Raw genomic sequence first — 19126 nt, forward strand, 5'->3', positions numbered from 1 at the left:
ATTTTACAATCACAATAGTTTTTTTTTAACGTCTTAAAAAAAGTTTTAAAAACAAAAAAGCACAAGTTAACACCCTTTTTTGCAATTTAACTGATATTTTTTAATTTGTTTTTACATTTTGTACAATGTGAAAAACATACACAAAAACCAGACACCGAATCACAAGAAGTCAATACGGAAAGCAGTAGAATTGTGTCAGTAGCCTCAACGTTATTTGGAATTTTTTGTGTTCTTTTTGAATTTTTTTTTGAAATCAAACTTGTGCTGTACAATGGCTGCCGGAAGGGGGAGGGGCCGGCATGCAGAAAACACATTAGGTTACATACGCCGTTTATCCACTTGTGCCTATGACTTTGGCAGATACCAACAAAAGGGGGCGGGGTTTTAAAACAAAGGACACGCCCAAAAGTCAAGCCACATCCTCCATTTAAGAGTGACTCCACCCACTTTACCCTCCTTCATCCCTATAAAACTTTGCATATTCTGCATTGCAGGAACTTATTTTTTTCTCTAGAGAAGTTTTAACTAGTCGTCCAAACTACCAGCAAGCTACTGGAGCGCCTTTGTGAAATGGTTTTGAGAGAAATCCACAAAAAAACAACAAAAACAACAAAAAAGCCAGCCAAAAAAGCAGTGAAAAATCAAAGAGAAGACTTTTTCAAATGTCTACATTGATCGCGCTGCGTTCACATTGCGTACGGGAGGGTGGGAAACGGGACGTTCACGGTTTAAATGAAAGCCAAACCCTCGGATGTGCAGTAAGGTAATACTTAAGAAAGAGAATATGGAATCGTGCTCGAAAATTGAGGATGCAAGGCACTAAAATGTTCCTCACGTTTTCCAGGTTTAGAGTGCGAGTGCGTTCTCTAGTGACGGTGTCAAAAATCATAAAAAAAATAAAAATAAAAAGCAGATAGGAGCACATGAAGTGAACAATATGTACAATAAAAGAAAAACAAAAAAAGAAAATGGCGGTTAAGCAAAAAAAAGAGCTTCATATTACAGCAGGATGAAAAAAAAAGGAGAGAAATAATAACCCTGCAATTGCACTTTTTTTTTTGTATATTTCCTTTAACTACAGGTTGTTTAACAACCTTTTCTTAATAATTACAGTGAGACAACATCAAAATTTGATGGCTGAATACAAGTCCATAAAGAACGCTTTTTGTTTATTAAATAAATGCGTACAAAAAACAACCCCCCAAAAAAAGAAGACCACAATAAAAAGGAGGGAACCCCACGAATTCATCGGTTTTAAACTTGAATTGGCTTGAAAACTAACAAAACCGGAAACTATTTGGACTTTTTTTTTGTGTGAGTTTAGTGGTTTTGGCGAGGGACCGTCTGTCTGTGGGATTCGTTCAAGTGTAAACCAACAAAAAAAAAAAAGAAAATAAAATACCCGCGGCCGGATTGTGATCTTTAGCAGCATCGTTTTTCCCGTCACGGTGCTTTTTTTGTGTCACCCCCGTTTTTTCTTCTTCTTCTTCTATCTCCCCAAAAGTGTAGAAAACACAGAATCACAAATGACACCAGACATAAATATGTTGAATATCTATGTACAAAAAACAAAAAAAAATACATTTGGAGGGTATAAGGCCACAGTTAGGAAAAGTGTTTGTGTGTTTATATGTGTGTGTGTGTGGGGGGGCAGTTTTCTCCTCTATTCCGCTTTGTTATTATTGCATTGACTTCTGCGTGTATTTTCTACATATTGCAAGCCACGGTTGCTTTCCTGCTCAACTTTCCTATCCTTTTTCTTATTCCGCCTTCCTCTCCCTTTCTCTTTCCAATTCACCTTCGCGAGCACTTCAAAAAGTTCCTCCGTCCCACTTTTGGCTTGGAATGGACGCCATTTTAAGCGTCCAGCTTGACACCCGGATGGTTGGAATCGTCGCGTTTGTTGCGCGCGAGAAAAAAAAAAAAAAAAACATGGAAAAGACATCTTTGGCTGACCCATCAGCTCGTCAACACGGCTCAAATTTCACAGATTACGGGCATGCCGAATGGACGCTCGCTGTATTGGTTGTGTATTGCACGCTCCCTCCGACGGGGCCTCGGCAGACTTCAAATCTACGCGAGGGGACGACGTTTAATTGTGTAAAAAAACAAACAAAAAACAACCAAAAAAATTATAATAATAATTATAGTCATAAAACAAAGAGAGCTGGTTGTTCGGAACTGGACTGAACGAGGCTACGTGGGCCGTAAATTGGCTCCTCCCCCCTGGCTGACTGGTTTCTGGCTGGCTGAGGCGGCGGCGGCGCCCCCCATGTGGTAGCTTTGGTGCATTGACACCGGGGTGGTTAATGGCGCTTGGTACTGGGCGGGGCTGAGAATACCTCCCTGGCAGTTGCCCGTGGGTCCCGCCCACTGAAGGGCGCCGTACTGCGGCGGGGCGTAGCCGAAAGCCTGCCCCACCGGGCCCAGGGAGCCTTTTCGGGTACCCGGGGGGACGGAGGGACCGGCCGAGGGACCGGCCGCGGGAACCCCGCCGGTGCCCGCGGGCGTGGAGGGGAGGGTCGGGCAGAGGTAGCCTGGAGCGGAGAACTTGCGGCCAAGGTTGGCAGGTGGGACCACCTGGTGGAGGGGGAAGGAAGGACGTGTAAATCCACGTCCGGAACCAGAGTGTACAGTGTTCCCTCGCTTATCGCGGTTAATGGGGACCGGGACCACCCGTGATAAGTGCATTTCCGCAAAGTAGGGGTTCCCCTTCAAAAATGCTTAATTTTAATTTAATTCAAGTTTTTTTTATTTAATTTTTTATTTATTTTAATATTTTTTTTAATTTTTTTTATGATTTACCCCTGTATACAGTACATCATATAGAATACGGGTAGAGTGAAATTCATGTTATAACAAAAAAAACTGTAAAATATGTTCTTTCAATGTAATATTTGTATTTTTTTCCCCCCAAAAATCCGCGAAACTCTGAGTCCGCGGTAGCTGAACCGCCAAGTAGCGAGGGAACACTGTATTTGGCTTTTGACTACATTTATGTCGCTATTAGCATAGTATTCACTTATAAGTGTATTTTAAAAGAATACACAAAAATGCCATCATTTTAAAACCAAAAATATAATCATGGACAATAGGAATGTTGTTTTTTAATGTCCAAAATAGTCCCCTAAGATATGGTTATTCACTTTTGGATAGCGGTACCTAAGAGGGTTCAATGGGGCACGTAGCTTGTAGATGCTAAAAGGTACTCGGCGCAAAAGCGGGATACAAATGAGTACTTACATCGTGTCCGTGAGTAGTTGTCTGCGCTCCAGGTTTCGGGACCCTCTTGCCCTGCGAAAGTCTGATGTCTTTAGCCCACGTATCGGCCTGTTGGTGCAGGTACTCGTCAAAGGTACCCTTGCACTTCTGCGCGTTGGCGTTGGTGGCCAACGCGGGAACCGGTCTGCTCGTGTGGGTCAGTGAAAGAGAGTGGTTCGGGTATGGGCCCGAGCCATTGGTGGAGGTGCTCGCACTTGTACCTGTGGGAAGGAGGTTGGAGGTTAAAAGGTTGGGGTCACATTGGAAATGGGCAAAAATACAGATGGGATGGTTACACCCATGAGGAGAATGAGTAGACAGTGTTCCCTCGCTACTTCACGCTTCAGCTATCGCGGACTAGCAGCTTCGCAGATTTTTTTCAGGAAAAAAATAAATAAAAAATTTAAAGATATTAAGTTAAAATTATGAATTACATCATTTTACAAGAGGTGGAAACAAAATATTCATTAAGAATTAGTAATTGCATCAAAAAAAAAGACCAAAGAAATGGTCAATAACATGGTGAGAGTTGAGGAATGGCATTGATGACGTCGTGGCTGTTTACAGGCGCATCTTCACCGCCCAAAAATGTTCACAACTGCCAATAACCATGTTTCTTACGTACAAAAAAACTGCAGAAGATCCTCCATCCGGACTACTATGATGTTTTTGCTTGGTGGTGCTTTTGTGCACGTGTTATACGTTTCTTTAAGCATTTTTGAAAGGGCACGCCTACTTTGCGGAAATTCACTTATCGCGGGTGGTCCGGTCCCCATTAACCGCGATAAGCGAGGGAACACTATTAGACATCTGTGAAGACAACACATACCTGCGGAGCAACTGCTGAGACTGGGCAAGGATGGAGAGCATTGAAGCTCCTGTACAGACTTTACCGCTGGCGTTTGGGGGCCTGTACCCGCCAAAGGTGGACTTTCTCTTGGGGGAGACTCAGAGCCGGGACCGCTTTGAACTGAGGCCGAAGATCCTAAACACGTGGATAAGTTGGATTAGTTTAAAAGTGGAAAAACAACCTCCTGGTATAGGTTCATTCCCTATGTCAGTTTTGACATTGCCTGAGATTTGGCAAACTATGTTGTCCTTCTTACCAGAGAAAACAGGACTCGGGTGTCCACCGCTGCGAGAGGATTTGTGGCTTTTGCTCTTGAGCCGGCGTCGACCTCCGGCCATGGCCACGGCCGGAGAAAGCACGGAAGGAGGCGCCGTTTTCCCCAATCGGGTGAAGAGTGCCTCGATTTCGTCTTTCTGGCGGGTTTGCAGGGCTTGCACCTCCAGCATGTGTCTGGAAAAGCAGCACAAGTTCATTTAAATTCCATTTCATTCAAGATTGAAGATGCTACGTACCGTTCTCTTAGACGACTGACTTCCTTCTGCAAGGCTTCGTCCTCCGTGCCAGAATCGTCGTCGTTGTCGCTGCTGTAAGGCGTGTGGCTTTTGTGAGGGTCCGACGTGGACGGTCCGTTTTGGATGCTGTGACTGTGCTGCGATAGGCTGGAATCTGTTTCCGATGTCACTGAGGGGGGAAAAAAAATCATGTTTATGTTCCATGGAAGGCACTTTTAGGGGTACGGCTTATACGCGAAAAAATACGGTAAATAAACTCTCTCAAACATTAAACTCTCTCTCTTAGATATTAAACTCTCTCAGGATTAAACTCTCTCTCTCAGGTGTTAACTCTCTCAGGTATTAAACTCTCAGGTGTTAAACTCTCTCAGGAATTAAACTCTTAGAAATTAAACTCTCAGGTGTTAAACTCTCAGGTGTTAAACTCTCTCAGTAATTAAACTCTCTCAATAATTAAACTCTCTCTGGTATTTAACTCTCAGATATTGAATTCTCTCTGGTATTAAACTCTCTAATATTAAACTCTCTCGGTAATTAAACTCTCTCTGGTATTAAACTCTCAGATACTAAACTCTCTCTGGTATTAAACTCTCTGGAATTAAACTCTCAGTAATTAAACTCTCTCTGGTATTAAACTCTCTCTGGTATTAAACTCTCTCTGGTATTAAACTCTCTCTGGTATTAAACTCTCAGATATTAAACTCTCAGATATTAAACTCTCAGATATTAAACTCTCAGATATTAAACTCTCTCAGAAATTAAACTCTCTCAGGTATTAAACTCTCTCAGTAATTAAACTCTCAGATATTAAACTCTTTCTCATGAATATAATTTTGAGAGCTGGCTTTAACAATATACTCTCTGTCACCATTTGACCGGCGACCAAACGCCCGAGCACTGTCAACTATCATCATGAAAATGGCTTACTATTAAAAAAACACTCCAGTCAGTGAATAAAGAACGTGGTACACACCTGTGACTGAAAAGCATCCCATTTTCGAGGGTGACGTTTGCCCCGAACTGACGTCGGCGGCGGCGGCTGTGGTGGAAACCTGGAAGCGTCCGATTGCTACGCTGGGGGTTTGTCTCGCAGAAGACAGCGAAACCGGCGCGTCTCTGACGGCGCCGCCATGGTCCGTTTCGCACGCCGCCGTAGACAACCCGGACGAGCGGTGGAGCGTATTTTCCGGGCTCGACGGGGGTGAGGAAGAGGACGACGAAGAGGAGGAGGTGGAAGAGGGTGTGAGGGAGGAGGAGGAGACGACGACGACTCCGCCGGAAGGATCTGGAAATCTGCCGGATGCACCCTCGGGAGCGATAGACACCTGCGTGAGAAAATAATGGTTGAATGAATATATTTGGGTGGCATTTGTGTCTATTGTCGGGGTATTAATAAGGTCATGGGCGTCCCAAACACAAGACTTACTTGGAAACGACCGACAGTTAATCCTGGGGTGGGAGGAGCCTGGATAAGGTTGGATGATTGGACAGTCTCGGGGCTCAAAGCTCTCCTCAGCTGGGCATCCAAATTACCCAGAGGTTGCTGTTGTTGTGACTGTTGGGTCAAATAGTAAAAAAAAAAAATAAAGTTTTATCGAACTAACAATCTTGTTAATGAATTGAAGAAACACACAATTTCAATTTGCATGTGCCGTCACTTACTTTGATCCACAAATTAAGACAAAAAGAGAATATTAGCGCACCTGATTTGGTCCAGGGAATGGCGGTAAAGTGTCCAATGGCAACATAGCAGCTTGGTCAAACCCAGCAGGCAAAGTCTACAAAAAAGGGACAATGTTTTTTTTGTTATAAAATACAATAGAGTGTAAGGGGATGACCAATGTCTTTTGATATAATATAGATATACAAAAAAAATGGAAATGTCAAACACTGTACCAACAGAATGTATAAAATTGCTAAAAAACTAACATATACTCTAACACCCTTAGCAAAAAATCTAGTTAAATAATCATGGGTGCACAAAATACAAATACATAAAATTTCGGAATAGGTTTTTGAAAACTAAACCCTTTTAAAAGTACACATATTTTACTTTAAAGTTAAACACAACTGAACTTTGACTTTATAGGGGGCACTCATTCAAAAACTATGACATATTTAGTCCTCAAAAAGCACACATGCTGTTCTATTCATCTCCCAAACCAAAAAAAACATGTCATTTATGCAAATGTATCATTCACCAACCTGTGCCCTAGGCTTAGACGGAGGGGTTTGGGCATGCCCAGCGGGCGTCAAACCCTGTCCCGGAGTGGTTGAGGACATGGAGGTGACGCCTTGTACCCCAGAAGTGAGAGGCAGATTGGAAGGAGGCACCAGAGCGGCGCCGGGTGGCGGGGAAGATGTTCCGGTGGGTGGGGAGGAGGTCCCGGTATTCTGACTGGGATCCATTGATGCGCTGGCCGAACTGGTACTCTGGTCTTTAAAAAGCGACCGCAGCTTTTTGTCCAGGGCGTGGATGTCGTCTCGGCCCGCCGCTTTGCTCTGCACCTCGGCGCCCTCGTTCTCCACGGCTGGAGCTTGGCTCTGATTGGCGACGGACTGACCCTGTGAGCCCGAGTGCTGAGACGCTTGTGGTGATGAATTCATAGCTTGAGAAGATGTACCGCTATTGTTAAAAGCCTGTGGCTCGGAAGCCGTATTGGCGCTTAGTTGGGTAGGGGGCGGTGTGGGGACGGATGTCTGCACGGCGGGGGAAGAGACGGAGGAGCCGGGGACGTTACTGGAGGGCGCCATCTGCGAGGAGCCGGTTTCGGGGGAATCGCTTGCTATGGGAGCGGGACTTTGGGATTGGCTAGTTACTATTGGAGGAGAAATTCTTCCTTTTGGAGGGTGGGGGGAAGCGGTTGTGGGGGGTACCAGCCCGACGGGTATGGTTTCGGGAGGTGCCAGAACACACTGAGTGTCGGCTGATGATGAGGCAGTGGTGGATTCTTGGTCGGCGGCGGTAGGTTCAAGGACGTTGGTGCCCGGCTCGGTCTGATCTTGCCTCATTTTATCGAAAGCTTGCTGCAGGATTCCACATGGAGCGGACAGTGAAAGGCCTGATGTCATAGTTGGCCCTGGATACAAAAAATGGAAGACTGCATTACATTTGTGTGATGTGGTTCTTCTAGTTAGCCCAGATGTGGGCAAAATATGGCCGGCGGGCCACATCCGGATCAGTAGAGTGTTTTAATCCGGCCCGCTGATGTTGTTCAAATATTTTTTTATTCCAAGATGGCGCTGTCACACGGAAGCCAGTGGCAGTAGCTGTGTCCACTCTTATTTGTTTTTCATGTTTTAAAGCCCCTCTCCTTTTTTTAAATGACATTTCAATATTTCTTAATACATTCCTTTTGACTTTACTTTGTACTTTATACTTTTTACTTGAATAATGAGTGATGAGTATGTTAATACTTTAGTCCTTTTTTTCTGTTTGTTTCATATGTACTGTTAACGGATGCACTTTTATATGTATCATATCTTGGTTTTGGTGTTTTACAGCCCTTCTATCTTTTTTTAAATGACATTTTAATATTTCTTAATACATTCCTTTTTACTTGACTTTGTACTTTAATGATGACTGATGACTATATTAATACATTAGTCCTTTCTTTCTGTTTATGTTTCACATGTACTATTAACGGATGCACTTTTTTTTATATGTATCATATCTTGTGCTGACCCGGCCCATCTGTCAAATTTTTTTAAAGTCAATGTGGCCCCCCGGGCCCAAAACTTTGCCCACCCCCGAGTTAACCACATGAGCCCACTAGTATTTAGTCCTGGACATTCATGGTCATGTATATGAAAGGGTCAAATCAACATACCTGGCTCATCACTAAGAAAAAACTGCTCTTTCAGACGAGACTCTGGTACCGGGCTGACAATGAAGCGTCGTCCTGCTGAATGCACCACTTGTGCCGTGGTACTTGGTGAGATTCCTATGGGAATAAGCGCGGGAAAAGTTCACGGTGAAATGGGGCGGAAAAACTAGCTATTTACAGTATATGTGAGGGTGTGTGAGAGGACAACGTACCAGGTAGCATGGGAACTGAAAGCTCTGGTTGCTGTTGAAGCTCACTCATCTGTGAACAAAAAAAAATAGAAATATTAGAAAATATCAGCATTAAGTACAAAAACTTGTTAAAATAATATGACCTGTGGAAAGGCTTCCTTCATGCCTTCTCCTTTCTCATCTGCCATTTCAATAACTTCCCGGACTTGCTCGATGAAGGATTCTCGCTCGCTTTCTAGGATGAACTCACTCTCGACCTGAAAAAACAGAAAAAACAGCTCAATATGATTTCTCCTATTGCCAAAATAGGCATTTTCCACAAAGTCAGTAAAAAAATCACCATGATTTGTGCAATCTCCTCTGGATTATCGCCATCCAGATCAAAACGAAAGGTCACCATCTTCCGGTTGTGCGTTTCCAGTTGACATTCCGCCACCCGATCTCCAGCATTTGAGATCTACGAAAAAAACAACAACGTTCCTATCCATCGATGTCACCAAAAAATAAACAAAGACCCGAAAAAAGACATTATTTTTTGCCTACACTGAGAACATGCAACTTGGCCTTGGAACCCTTATCGTGCCGAGAGCGGCTCCGGACGGACCGCCGCTGGTAGCGCTTTAGCGAGCGACCTTCGTGGCGACCTCCTGACGTGGAACCCTCGTTGCCGTCACTTAGACCGGACGCCGCATCTGACAAAGAGCTGGGAAAAGGGGAATTCATATCCATGAGTGAAATGTGCAATTTGAAAGACGGCGCCATTGCTCACCTTTCCACAGGCGGCGGTACCAAAGAGGACGCCACAGACGACTGTTCGGCCGGTGTTGACTGAGTGGCAGATGCCTGAAACAGAACACCACATGTTAAAAGCTTATTTTCCTATTAAAGTGTGAGTTTTTGTTTTGGCAACTGCTGTCCTGTTATTGCAGGGAATTAGACTTGGGACATTTATGGTGTTATTACTTGGTACGTGCCTGTAGTTTAATTTTTATTGTGATAATTGGAGAGGTTACTTTTTATTTAAATAAAGGGTTGGGAGGATTTTTTGATGAAGAGAGCCATAAGGAATTCATATTTTCATACATTATTCCTTGAGAGCCAGAATTTAAAAGTAAAAATATATGGAAATGTGAGGATTTATTATTCATTTCACTACTTTGAAAGTAAAAAAAAAAGTCTGAATTCTTTTGAGTTTTGGCGATTGGTGTGTCCGGGACTTAAGTTTCTAACCAGCAGTTCCCATATTTTACCACACGGGTTCCCAAGGAGCCACATACACCCATCAAAAGAGCCACATATGGCTCCTGAGCCATAAATTCCCCTGTTTTTTTTCAGATTTTCTCGCATATAAGCCTTAAATGTATTCCTGCTTAAATAATTTTGATTTATCTTAAGCCCTCTTCAATTATACTATATGTTTATACTTGGCTGTTGTTTAATTGTTGCAATTAATTTCCATTATGGATTAACTATGAATTAATCTTTGATGCCATTGATGGCAATAGATTGGATAACTTTATTCATCCCGTATTTGGGAAATTTTGTTGCCGCAGTAGCAAAAGGGTGAGGAAGCAGAAATAGGTATTTTAGACATAGATAGGTAAGAAGTTATTAAATAAATATATAAATACATATAACGCAATGCATCAAATAAATTGACCACGAATGGCTATCAAAGGAGCAAAACATTTTTTTCACCACACCAAAACAACTAATACCTAACCACAAAAATTAAATAAACGCGCCGAGTACCTGCAGCACAGAGAGGCAAGACGCCTGATAGAGGAAGAATAGATGCTCGGCGTTGGGTGGCGGCGAGAGGATAAAAGAATTTGGACTACCTGCCCAAGACTATAAGTCATACCGGAATCGAGCAGCATGCGGAAATGACAAACAAGAACAAGATCAAAGAGGAGAGCCATGGAAATGAGCATCACAGACAAGTGATAACAACAGTGAAACGTTTGGAGGAAAATGGTGGGGAGAATGAGTGGAATACATGAATGTATGAATGAATGAATGCATCATGGCAATGTCCTCACCTGTAATGGTTGTGTTCCAGTCGGCACCTGTGGTAAAGAGGAGACTTGATGGGGTGTGTTATTCTCTGGCTGTTGTTGTTGTTGTGGTGGTGGAGGAGATGATTGAGAAGATGTAGGCAGTGCCCCCTGCTGGCTGGGAAGCTGTAAGGAGCAAAATATTATGGATAAGTCAGTTACTGAGGGGTATGAAATCTTGATTTCTTTACAATTGTGGCCATATTTACCCTACTTACCTTTTTTTTTTAACCGTACCTGTATTTTGAAAGTACACTGATGGATCAAGGCTGATATATGCTAACCCGTGGACATTTGTGGTTATTAAAACAAGCATGTAATTGCATTTGTTGGGTATTTTCATATTGTAATATAATGTTTACCTTTGTTATGTCTCAGTTTGTTCCTTATTGTTTTGCAACCACCAGAAAATACCATTGGAGGGGTCATAAATGATTATTTTTGAAAAATATCTATTTTTTTTCCAATTATCTCTTGAGAAATACTGCATATATAAACTTGTCTCATTACACAATCTTTTTAGACCTAAAAAGGCACAAAATATTCAAAAATGTCAACCAGTGAGACTCAATTGAGTTTTTAAGGGAGCATTTTCATTGAGATGCATTCAAATGTACCCACAGAAAAACCGAAAAAAAAAGATAGGAAAGAAAAATGGGACATTTTATGTACCTTAGGGGGAAGTGATGGTTGGTAGTATACTCCATACTATAAGAAACAAAACATAAGACAGGGTAAGAGTGGGGAAAGTTGAATAATGGAGAAAGAAAAAAAGGAAATGAGGAATTGGAACCCTTTCCAAACTAGGCCATAATTAAATGGACGCATTTAGCACATGTGAACGTGACGACTTATTGTCAAGTGTAATGCTGTGTTTGTTATGGACCTAGCTACAAGTTCATTTCCTGAAAAGAGGTCACTTATACCTGCTGGGGTACCACTGGGACAGGGTGCTTGCTGGGAACTGTGGGAGCCAGTTCAGCCTGGACACCAGCTGGCATCTGTGGTTGAACCTTTTAAAACAGAAGAGAGAAAAGAATATAGTGACTTTAAAGTCAAAATAAGACCACTCAAGGGAATGGGCTAAAGCAGGGGTGTCAAACTTTGGTCTGCGGGCCAAATACAGCTTAATTTGAGATCAAGTGGGCCGGACCAGTAAACTCATTGCAAAATGACATAGAACTAACAATAAGCCCACTTTTTTCCACTAATTATTAGTCACTAATACTAATAATTAGTGCAAAGAATGAGTACATTATCAACATGTTTATTAACAGAATTTTCCTTTTACATTATGAACAATATCTTATGAACAAGAGAATAACATAAGAACATAAATAAATATCAATTCATGTTGTCTGCACGTACTAAAACACTGCGCCCCTATCGGATAATACAAGAACTACAAATTTTAAAGAAAATTCATATTTTTTTTAGATAATGCAACTTTCTTCCCCGGGCCGTACCAAACCACCAGACGGTCCGGATCCGGCCCGCGGGCCGTATGTTTGACACCCCTGGGGTAAAGATTGATATCCATGCCACACAGCTGGTTAAACAGGTGCGGAACACTGATTTAGCAGCCGCTACGTCCACGTGGGAGAAAAAGTGGAGCGGAATACGCAAATAGATATGGATGGATCGGTAGTTCTGATTCACTGTCGGCGGAACCAGTGCCGATTTGGAAAATGACTCACCGCTGACACATGCTGCTGCTGCTGCATTTGTTCATTTTGGGTCTGAGGGCACGGCACTTGGGGTTGAAGCTGTTGACTGGGAGGGGCGCAGTAGGACATTCCAGGCTGAGCGGGTTGAATCTCGGAACCACATGCTCGCTCACCCATGAGTGGGACTGTCACAGATTGGGGTTGTGGGGGGTGGGAGAGAGACATGTTAATTCCCCAGTGGGACAATGGTGGCCTCAATTTTAGGTCACGGTATGAATTGAATGCCCTCGCAGTAATCAAGTGCACTGCAATACAAATCATTCCTTCATAGTGAAAGTATTGTGAATGAGTTCAACAGGTAACAGGTTTTGCCCACCTGGGATTTATAAACCTGGTGGGCAGCCAGGCTTTTCTTAAATTTCAGACTGTATTTTTTTTTAAAAGACTATGTTTAAGTATTATTAACAATAGTTATAATATAATACTTGTGTCCTGTTAACATTTTTATTTATTTTCCCTAAAAAACATAGTAGGCCGCCATTGTGGCTTTTCTATAGAACTCTGTAAAATGTACCCCCTTTTAACACATTGTGTTTCATATTAAATGAGCAGTTAGCTATTTGTTTTCTTTTCGATTTTCTTCCTGCGAGTCACATGATTAAACCTCATCCTCTTTTACTGATAATGATACTTTATTGACTGCCACGTAGGGGGAGGATTATTGACTTATACCAGTGGATTGCACCACATTTAGTCACGCTATCCAGCCACAGTTTTTGCTGGAAGGGAGTGATTAGTTTAGGGTACATCAATCCCCCCCACCACCGGTAGTTTCCGAGTACGTACCTCCAACAACACCGTGCTGATGATGTTCCGCCTCGGGTTCTTCTAACTCTTGCTGATTGGTCACCAAATTCTGACTGTGAATTGGGACCTGCCCAGTCGATTGGGGGACGTAGGGGACACCTTGTGTCAAGCTAGTCAGCTGGGATGGTTGAGAAGTATTATAGGTAGAGTTTGGAAGGCTCTGCTGAGATGCGGGCTGAGTTGGCATGGGGGTGCTGTGTTGGGTAACTTGTGGGGGAGGAACGTAGGGGGTAGGCTGTGGCACAGTTTGGGACATTGGAAGCTCTTTGTTGGGTGGTTGACTTGGTTGTGGTATCGATTGTATTGGTTGTATAGGAGGACCCTGTTGCTCTTCTTCAATGATTCGCTTTTCCTGATCTTCTCTGACCTATGAAAGCCAATCGGTACTCAATGTATTAGTATTTTCATAAATAAGAAGACCGGTATTAAGAGAGAAGTAAAAGGTTTTAAGGCCATACTTGTTGTCGTTGTGCTCTCTTACGGCTGATGAGGGACACTCTGTCCTTGATGGCCTTGGCAATAGTTTTGTGGTCACCATCGCAAACATACCCAGAGTCAACCTGGAAAAGCATTAAACAGGCCGCTAAATCAAGTACCGTATTTTCAGGACTATAAGGCGCACTTAAAAGTCTTCAATTTTCTCCAAAATAGACTGCGCCTTATAATCCTGTGCACCTTATATATGGAAAAAAATCATTCATTCAGGGTGCGCCTTATAGTCGTGAAAATACGGTAGTTTGGGGGGGGGGGTGTATAACTCACCATTTCTTGAGCCACGTCATCCGGGACATCCTTGTTCAGATCGAAGGAAAACTCGATGGCTTCGTTGTCTTTATACTTTCCCTTCAGCTTCTTGATGTCCTCAATTCTAAGCCACAACTTAATAGCTTCCATCTCTCCATCATCTTCCTCGGCTAATTCCACGCGAACACCGGTATCTTCTTGGAAGAAGGCGTGGTTTAGAAGGTCCTTGATCGAGTACCTAAAAAATATCAGGAAAAAAAATGTGAGTTTAACAAGTTGACATGGCGAGTATTCCGAGAGTGTTTTTGTCCTTTCTAAAGGTTTTTTTGAGCTCTTCTTGAAATGTGACACCACCTCTCATCTTTGTTCTGTCGAATACATCCCTCGATGATCTCCTTCACCTCGGGAATGGCCACTTTGTCAAAGCTCCCTGGTTTCACCCCCTACAGAAAACACAAAACACTCAATGAGAATATTTCCCTTTCAATAAGCATGCTACTATTTCCTAGGATTGACCATCAACAATTATCTTGTTGCTTAAACATCAATTATCAGCACCATTACTCAGTGTAATGCAATAAAACTCTCATAAGTTCATAAACTAAAGCTCAACTCTAAAACTATGAACAAGAGAGCTTTAAGAACAATGAACCTGTCTCCTCAGGGTAGACAAATGTAACACTAGTACACGTGACTCCACCTAAATGTATGCGCAACAACAACACAATCATACATTGTATGGTTGCCTAAAGCCATTTTAAACTGGCTTTTTTTGTGTATGGAGTCTTTCATCTTATAGTTGAACATTGGGCAACTTTCTCTTCCCTTGAAATTCATTAGAAAAGTGCTCTGCATAGTTTGCAGATGCCAATCTACAATACATTCCCCTGGTAACCTCATACGTATGAATCATGAGACTTGATGCATGATAGAAATATGAGATCTTCCGATTCTTTGTCCGTTACTGGAAGATAACTTGGTTGCATAAAACAGTGATTGTTCAGCCTTTTGCAAGATGGCAGAAGGCTGAATGCTTATTGAAAGTGGGTCACAATTAGCTCATTCATTAGCCAGCTATGCTAAAAATAAAAGGCTGTTTTAGGGATTTTTTTTTCTTTAAAAAGATCTCTCAAAAAGCCACATAATATTCTGTTCATCAAACATACCAATGTAGTCGCTCACGGGCACTGGCTTGTTGTTGATGGCAGTAGAACAAGTTTGTGTATTAAAACTGCGGACTGTTAATTCATGGTAAGACGCTTGTGTTTTCATTTTAACTTTGAAATCAAATGGGCAATTCATATACACCATATTTTCTTGTATATTAGTTGCCTCCACGTATAAGCCACACCCCTAAAAGTGCCTTAAAATTGTTGAATTTGACAATTTCTCTCGTTTAAGACGCACCCAGATTCACAATTTTCACTTCTATGTTAACAGTTTTCGTTGGGAGTATTGATAGTTACTTTAAAATAAAAAAGGAAGTCATGTGAGCAGTACAAGTGGTCTAGTTTGTCATCCCTCGGTAAGATAGTGGCGCCCTGAGCCAGCAATGGCAGGCACAATTAAGCAAGATTTTTTTTACGTTTTATCCCAAATACAGTTATTTTTTTACTTAAATTTCATTCATAAACGTAAAAATAAATGTTATCTAGCATTTTACCGGTTTATATTTTCTCTATTTTGAAATAAATTACCGCATTGTCTTGTTATGACGTTTCGTGCATGTCAAGTCTAATTTATGCGCATATAAGCCATACCCTTGATTCAGTCATCATTTTTTTTTTAGCGACAAATACGGCTTATACGAGAGAAAATATGGCTATTTTTTATGGCGTTTCATGCATGTCAAGTCTAATTTATGCGCATATAAGCCATACCCTCGATTCAGTCATTTTTTTGCGACAAATACGTCTTATACGTGAGAAAATACGGTGATTTTTAATGCCGTTTCATGCATGTCAAGTCTAATTTATGCGCATATAAGCCAAACCCTTGATTCAGTCCTTTTTTGCGACAAATACGGCTTATACGTGAGAAAATACGGTTATTTGTTATGGCTTTTCATGCATGTCAAGTCTAATTTATGCCCATATAAGCCATACCCTTAATTCAGTCATCAATTTTTAGCAACAAATACGGCATGAAAAAATACAGTAATTAATCTTGGTTGTGGAAACAATGATTGAAAAATGGACTTTTGGCCTCCTTTGGCACATGAAGAAGGCTGAGGAGACAAAGATGGATCAATAGAAAACTTACGCTGGTCACTCTGCGGTAGATCTGTGCAGCATTCTGGCACTCTGAGTAAGGATACTCTGAGGTGGCCATCTCCAGCATGCACATTCCAAAGGCATACACATCCACTGACTCGTCGTACTTCTCCTCATACATCTCAGGCGCCATGAATTCAGGAGTACCTTAAATCAAAACAACTATTCAGAACTCTCTTCTCCTTACTGACAGCGTGGGCTTCGTAACCCACTGCCCCCTTGAAGATGGGGACCCCCCGGCCATATCTCCTGGAGAGGAAGGAACCCTGCGAGGTGGAAGTTTGAAAAAGGGAGAGAAGAGAAGAAAAGGGGGAAGGCGAAAAAAGGAGAGAAAAACAAAAAAAGGAGGGAAAAGCTCAATTCAGTTAGACAGTAGAGTAGATGGCACATGTTTGTCTGTGTAGGACCTTCAATTTTTCCAACTAGAGTGTCACAAGTAGCTGATGAACAGGACACCATGCCTAGCCAAAGTGGCAATAAACTTCCAAATGATTAATAAAACATTTTAAAAAGACTATGTTAATAAAGCTATATCTAAAAATTCAACTGAATAGTGTCAGAGTAACGCAACAAGCTATGGAAATAACCTCTTCCAAAAGAGCTTACCTTCAAACCATAAACCATTTGATTAAACACTTACCTTTTTAGTCCAACTTACCCACACTTCTTAACCCACATATAAACCACGTTATTTCGTGGTCAAAGTTGAGAGAGGTATCTCTCATAGCTAGTTAATACCTTTACGGCATTGTATCACTGAGCATCAGCTCATTGTTTATCAAATAGTTCCTCTCAGCCAATTTCAGGTCATACACAGAAAAACTGATGAGTTTAAGAAAAATCGAATGCATTTTTTTTGTATTTTTTTGTGGCTTTAAATTGATATGTGTGTTCCACCACACTTGTCAAGACTTACCAGGCCCATAACAGTTCATACTTTTCTTCATTGACCAGCAGAGTACACCCTATTTATTCCAAAAACAGCAGAATGGGGGCACAGTTGTAGCTAGAGCCTACATTTTAAGCAAAAAAGCTAACAACAAGAGAGAAGAAAGTAGGGAGAGAGCTCCCTAGAGTACGAATGAAAGAGAACAACACAATTGGCAGTCCTGGAAAATCTTTCAAAATGTACTATTTGGGGTTGGAAAAACAACAAAGTAAAAAAAAACCTGTTGAGGCAAACCAATAGATTTGTTAAACTTGCTGTGCCTGATTAGCAAACAGACCACATATTTCCAAAACCACAGAACAAGACCAGTCAAGTCAGTCAGTCAGTCTAAAACAGAGGTAACGGCCATACCTCTAGCCATGACCAGGTACGCCTGCAAGAAGGCATAATGACAACTATTATAGTATTAATTTTTTTTTTTTTGTTGAAGAGAAGGAAAAGGACTAGGCGCTACTTACATTCAGTAGGTGCCTGGGAAAAAAAAGCTATTTTGGATGAACAAAGTATTCTGTACAATGACCAATACTTGGAATGGGTAAAAAGAATAATAAAATCCCTGTGGTGATCTACCTAAGATTACCACAGTAACTGGCCTCCATTTGAGCTGTGGTTTGATTGACAGCTGAAACTCTGTGGTCTGTTTTCGAACCACACGGTCAACAAAAACTCCCAAAAAGGTCATCAAGTCATAAGACCACACCATTTTCAGTAAAAAACAATTCCCGAGCCCAAGAAACAGAACTCATTCCGAAGCAAAACAAGGCAAAGGTAGGCAAAAATATATAAAAAAATAATGTTATTGGTTATACCTATGACACTCTTGGCAAAAGATGCACGTTTTAAGGTGGCCAGCCCGAGGTCTCCAATCTTTACAGATCCCGTCGGACCCGTGATGAAGATGTTGTCGCATTTCAGGTCTCGGTGAATGATGGGTGGTGCACGGGTGTGGAGAAAATGGAGTCCCTTAAGGATCTGCCGACACCAGCTTCGGAGGACTTTAATCTTCATCACCTTAAACCTTTTCAGATACCTGGAAGAGAATGGATCTTCACCTACAATATGTTCAAATTGAAAAGGGAAAAATAATATAGTTGACATACGTTTTGAGTGTTCCAGAAGTCATGAGCTCTGTCACCAGAACAATGCATTTCTTGCCCTTGGAGGGTCCCTCCCAGGAGTCGTAAAAACGGACAATGTTGGGATGTTGAAGTCCTTTTAACATTCCCGCTTCTTCCTTAAAACGTTGTCGCTCGGTTTTGGATAGTTTTCGGTCCTGTGGGAGTCATGAAGAAAGTACTTAGCATTTGCCTGGACACAATTCATTCAATCCACAATTGTAGTAAAAAATGAATGACATTTTTTCCATATATAAGGCGCACTGTATTATAAGGCGCACTGTATTATAAGGTACACTGTATTATAAGGCGCACTGTCTATTTTGGAGAAAATGTAAGACTTTTAAGTGCGCCTTATAGTGGTGAAAATACGGTAATTGCTATTGACTTCCAGGTATGAAGCACTCACTACTTTACAGTCACCTCTAGAGCCAGCCATTGTTGATGTTTTGGATTTTTTTGTATAAAATCTTGCAGTGGGGGAGGAGCTATATGAAGGAAGATGTTGTAAACCAAGATGGCATCTGCATGTTTAACAGTATTGTTTCAGTTCAGGCTTTTGTGTTTTTTTTAATATCCGACAGTGGTGGTTTTTCGTTTTTTGGTTTTCTGTTTTTTTCCCATATATAAGGCGCACTGGATTATAAGGCGCACTGTCTTGGAGAAAATGTAAGACTTTTAAGTGCGCCTTATAGTCGTGAAAATACGGTAATTGAACAGCATGGTTAAATTCAAAGTTTAGTGATTAAATACAGAACAATTGGTGGATTTTTAAGTGTTTAAAGGGTTCATCCCAAAAGCCAAATTTTCCTT

At 41.7% G+C, this 19126-nt stretch overlaps 1 protein-coding gene across 1 annotated transcript in view; it reads right to left on the bottom strand.

Moving 5' to 3' along the window:
- Positions 1-81: 81 nt before the first annotated feature.
- Positions 82-19126, bottom strand: part of LOC144192014 (serine/threonine-protein kinase WNK1-like) — a 29482-nt gene continuing 10437 nt past the window's right edge. Inside the window, exons 3-28 of the mRNA XM_077711012.1 lie at positions 18299-18471; positions 18008-18228; positions 16239-16396; positions 14331-14419; positions 13995-14214; positions 13691-13792; positions 13212-13599; positions 12396-12550; positions 11625-11711; positions 11371-11406; positions 10684-10824; positions 9411-9484; positions 9185-9344; positions 8982-9098; positions 8785-8898; positions 8663-8711; positions 8450-8567; positions 6829-7705; positions 6327-6401; positions 6050-6178; positions 5597-5948; positions 4624-4792; positions 4368-4561; positions 4091-4246; positions 3244-3482; positions 82-2580 (exon numbers count right to left, since the gene is read on the bottom strand). Of these exons, the coding sequence (XP_077567138.1) occupies positions 2197-2580; positions 3244-3482; positions 4091-4246; positions 4368-4561; positions 4624-4792; positions 5597-5948; positions 6050-6178; positions 6327-6401; positions 6829-7705; positions 8450-8567; positions 8663-8711; positions 8785-8898; positions 8982-9098; positions 9185-9344; positions 9411-9484; positions 10684-10824; positions 11371-11406; positions 11625-11711; positions 12396-12550; positions 13212-13599; positions 13691-13792; positions 13995-14214; positions 14331-14419; positions 16239-16396; positions 18008-18228; positions 18299-18471 (4977 nt within the window). The 3' untranslated portion in view covers positions 82-2196. The remainder of the gene's footprint in view (positions 2581-3243; positions 3483-4090; positions 4247-4367; positions 4562-4623; positions 4793-5596; positions 5949-6049; positions 6179-6326; positions 6402-6828; positions 7706-8449; positions 8568-8662; positions 8712-8784; positions 8899-8981; positions 9099-9184; positions 9345-9410; positions 9485-10683; positions 10825-11370; positions 11407-11624; positions 11712-12395; positions 12551-13211; positions 13600-13690; positions 13793-13994; positions 14215-14330; positions 14420-16238; positions 16397-18007; positions 18229-18298; positions 18472-19126) is intronic.

This window comes from Stigmatopora nigra, unplaced genomic scaffold, assembly GCF_051989575.1.
Source record: "Stigmatopora nigra isolate UIUO_SnigA unplaced genomic scaffold, RoL_Snig_1.1 HiC_scaffold_25, whole genome shotgun sequence".
In the NCBI taxonomy this organism is placed as follows: Eukaryota; Metazoa; Chordata; class Actinopteri; order Syngnathiformes; family Syngnathidae; genus Stigmatopora; species Stigmatopora nigra.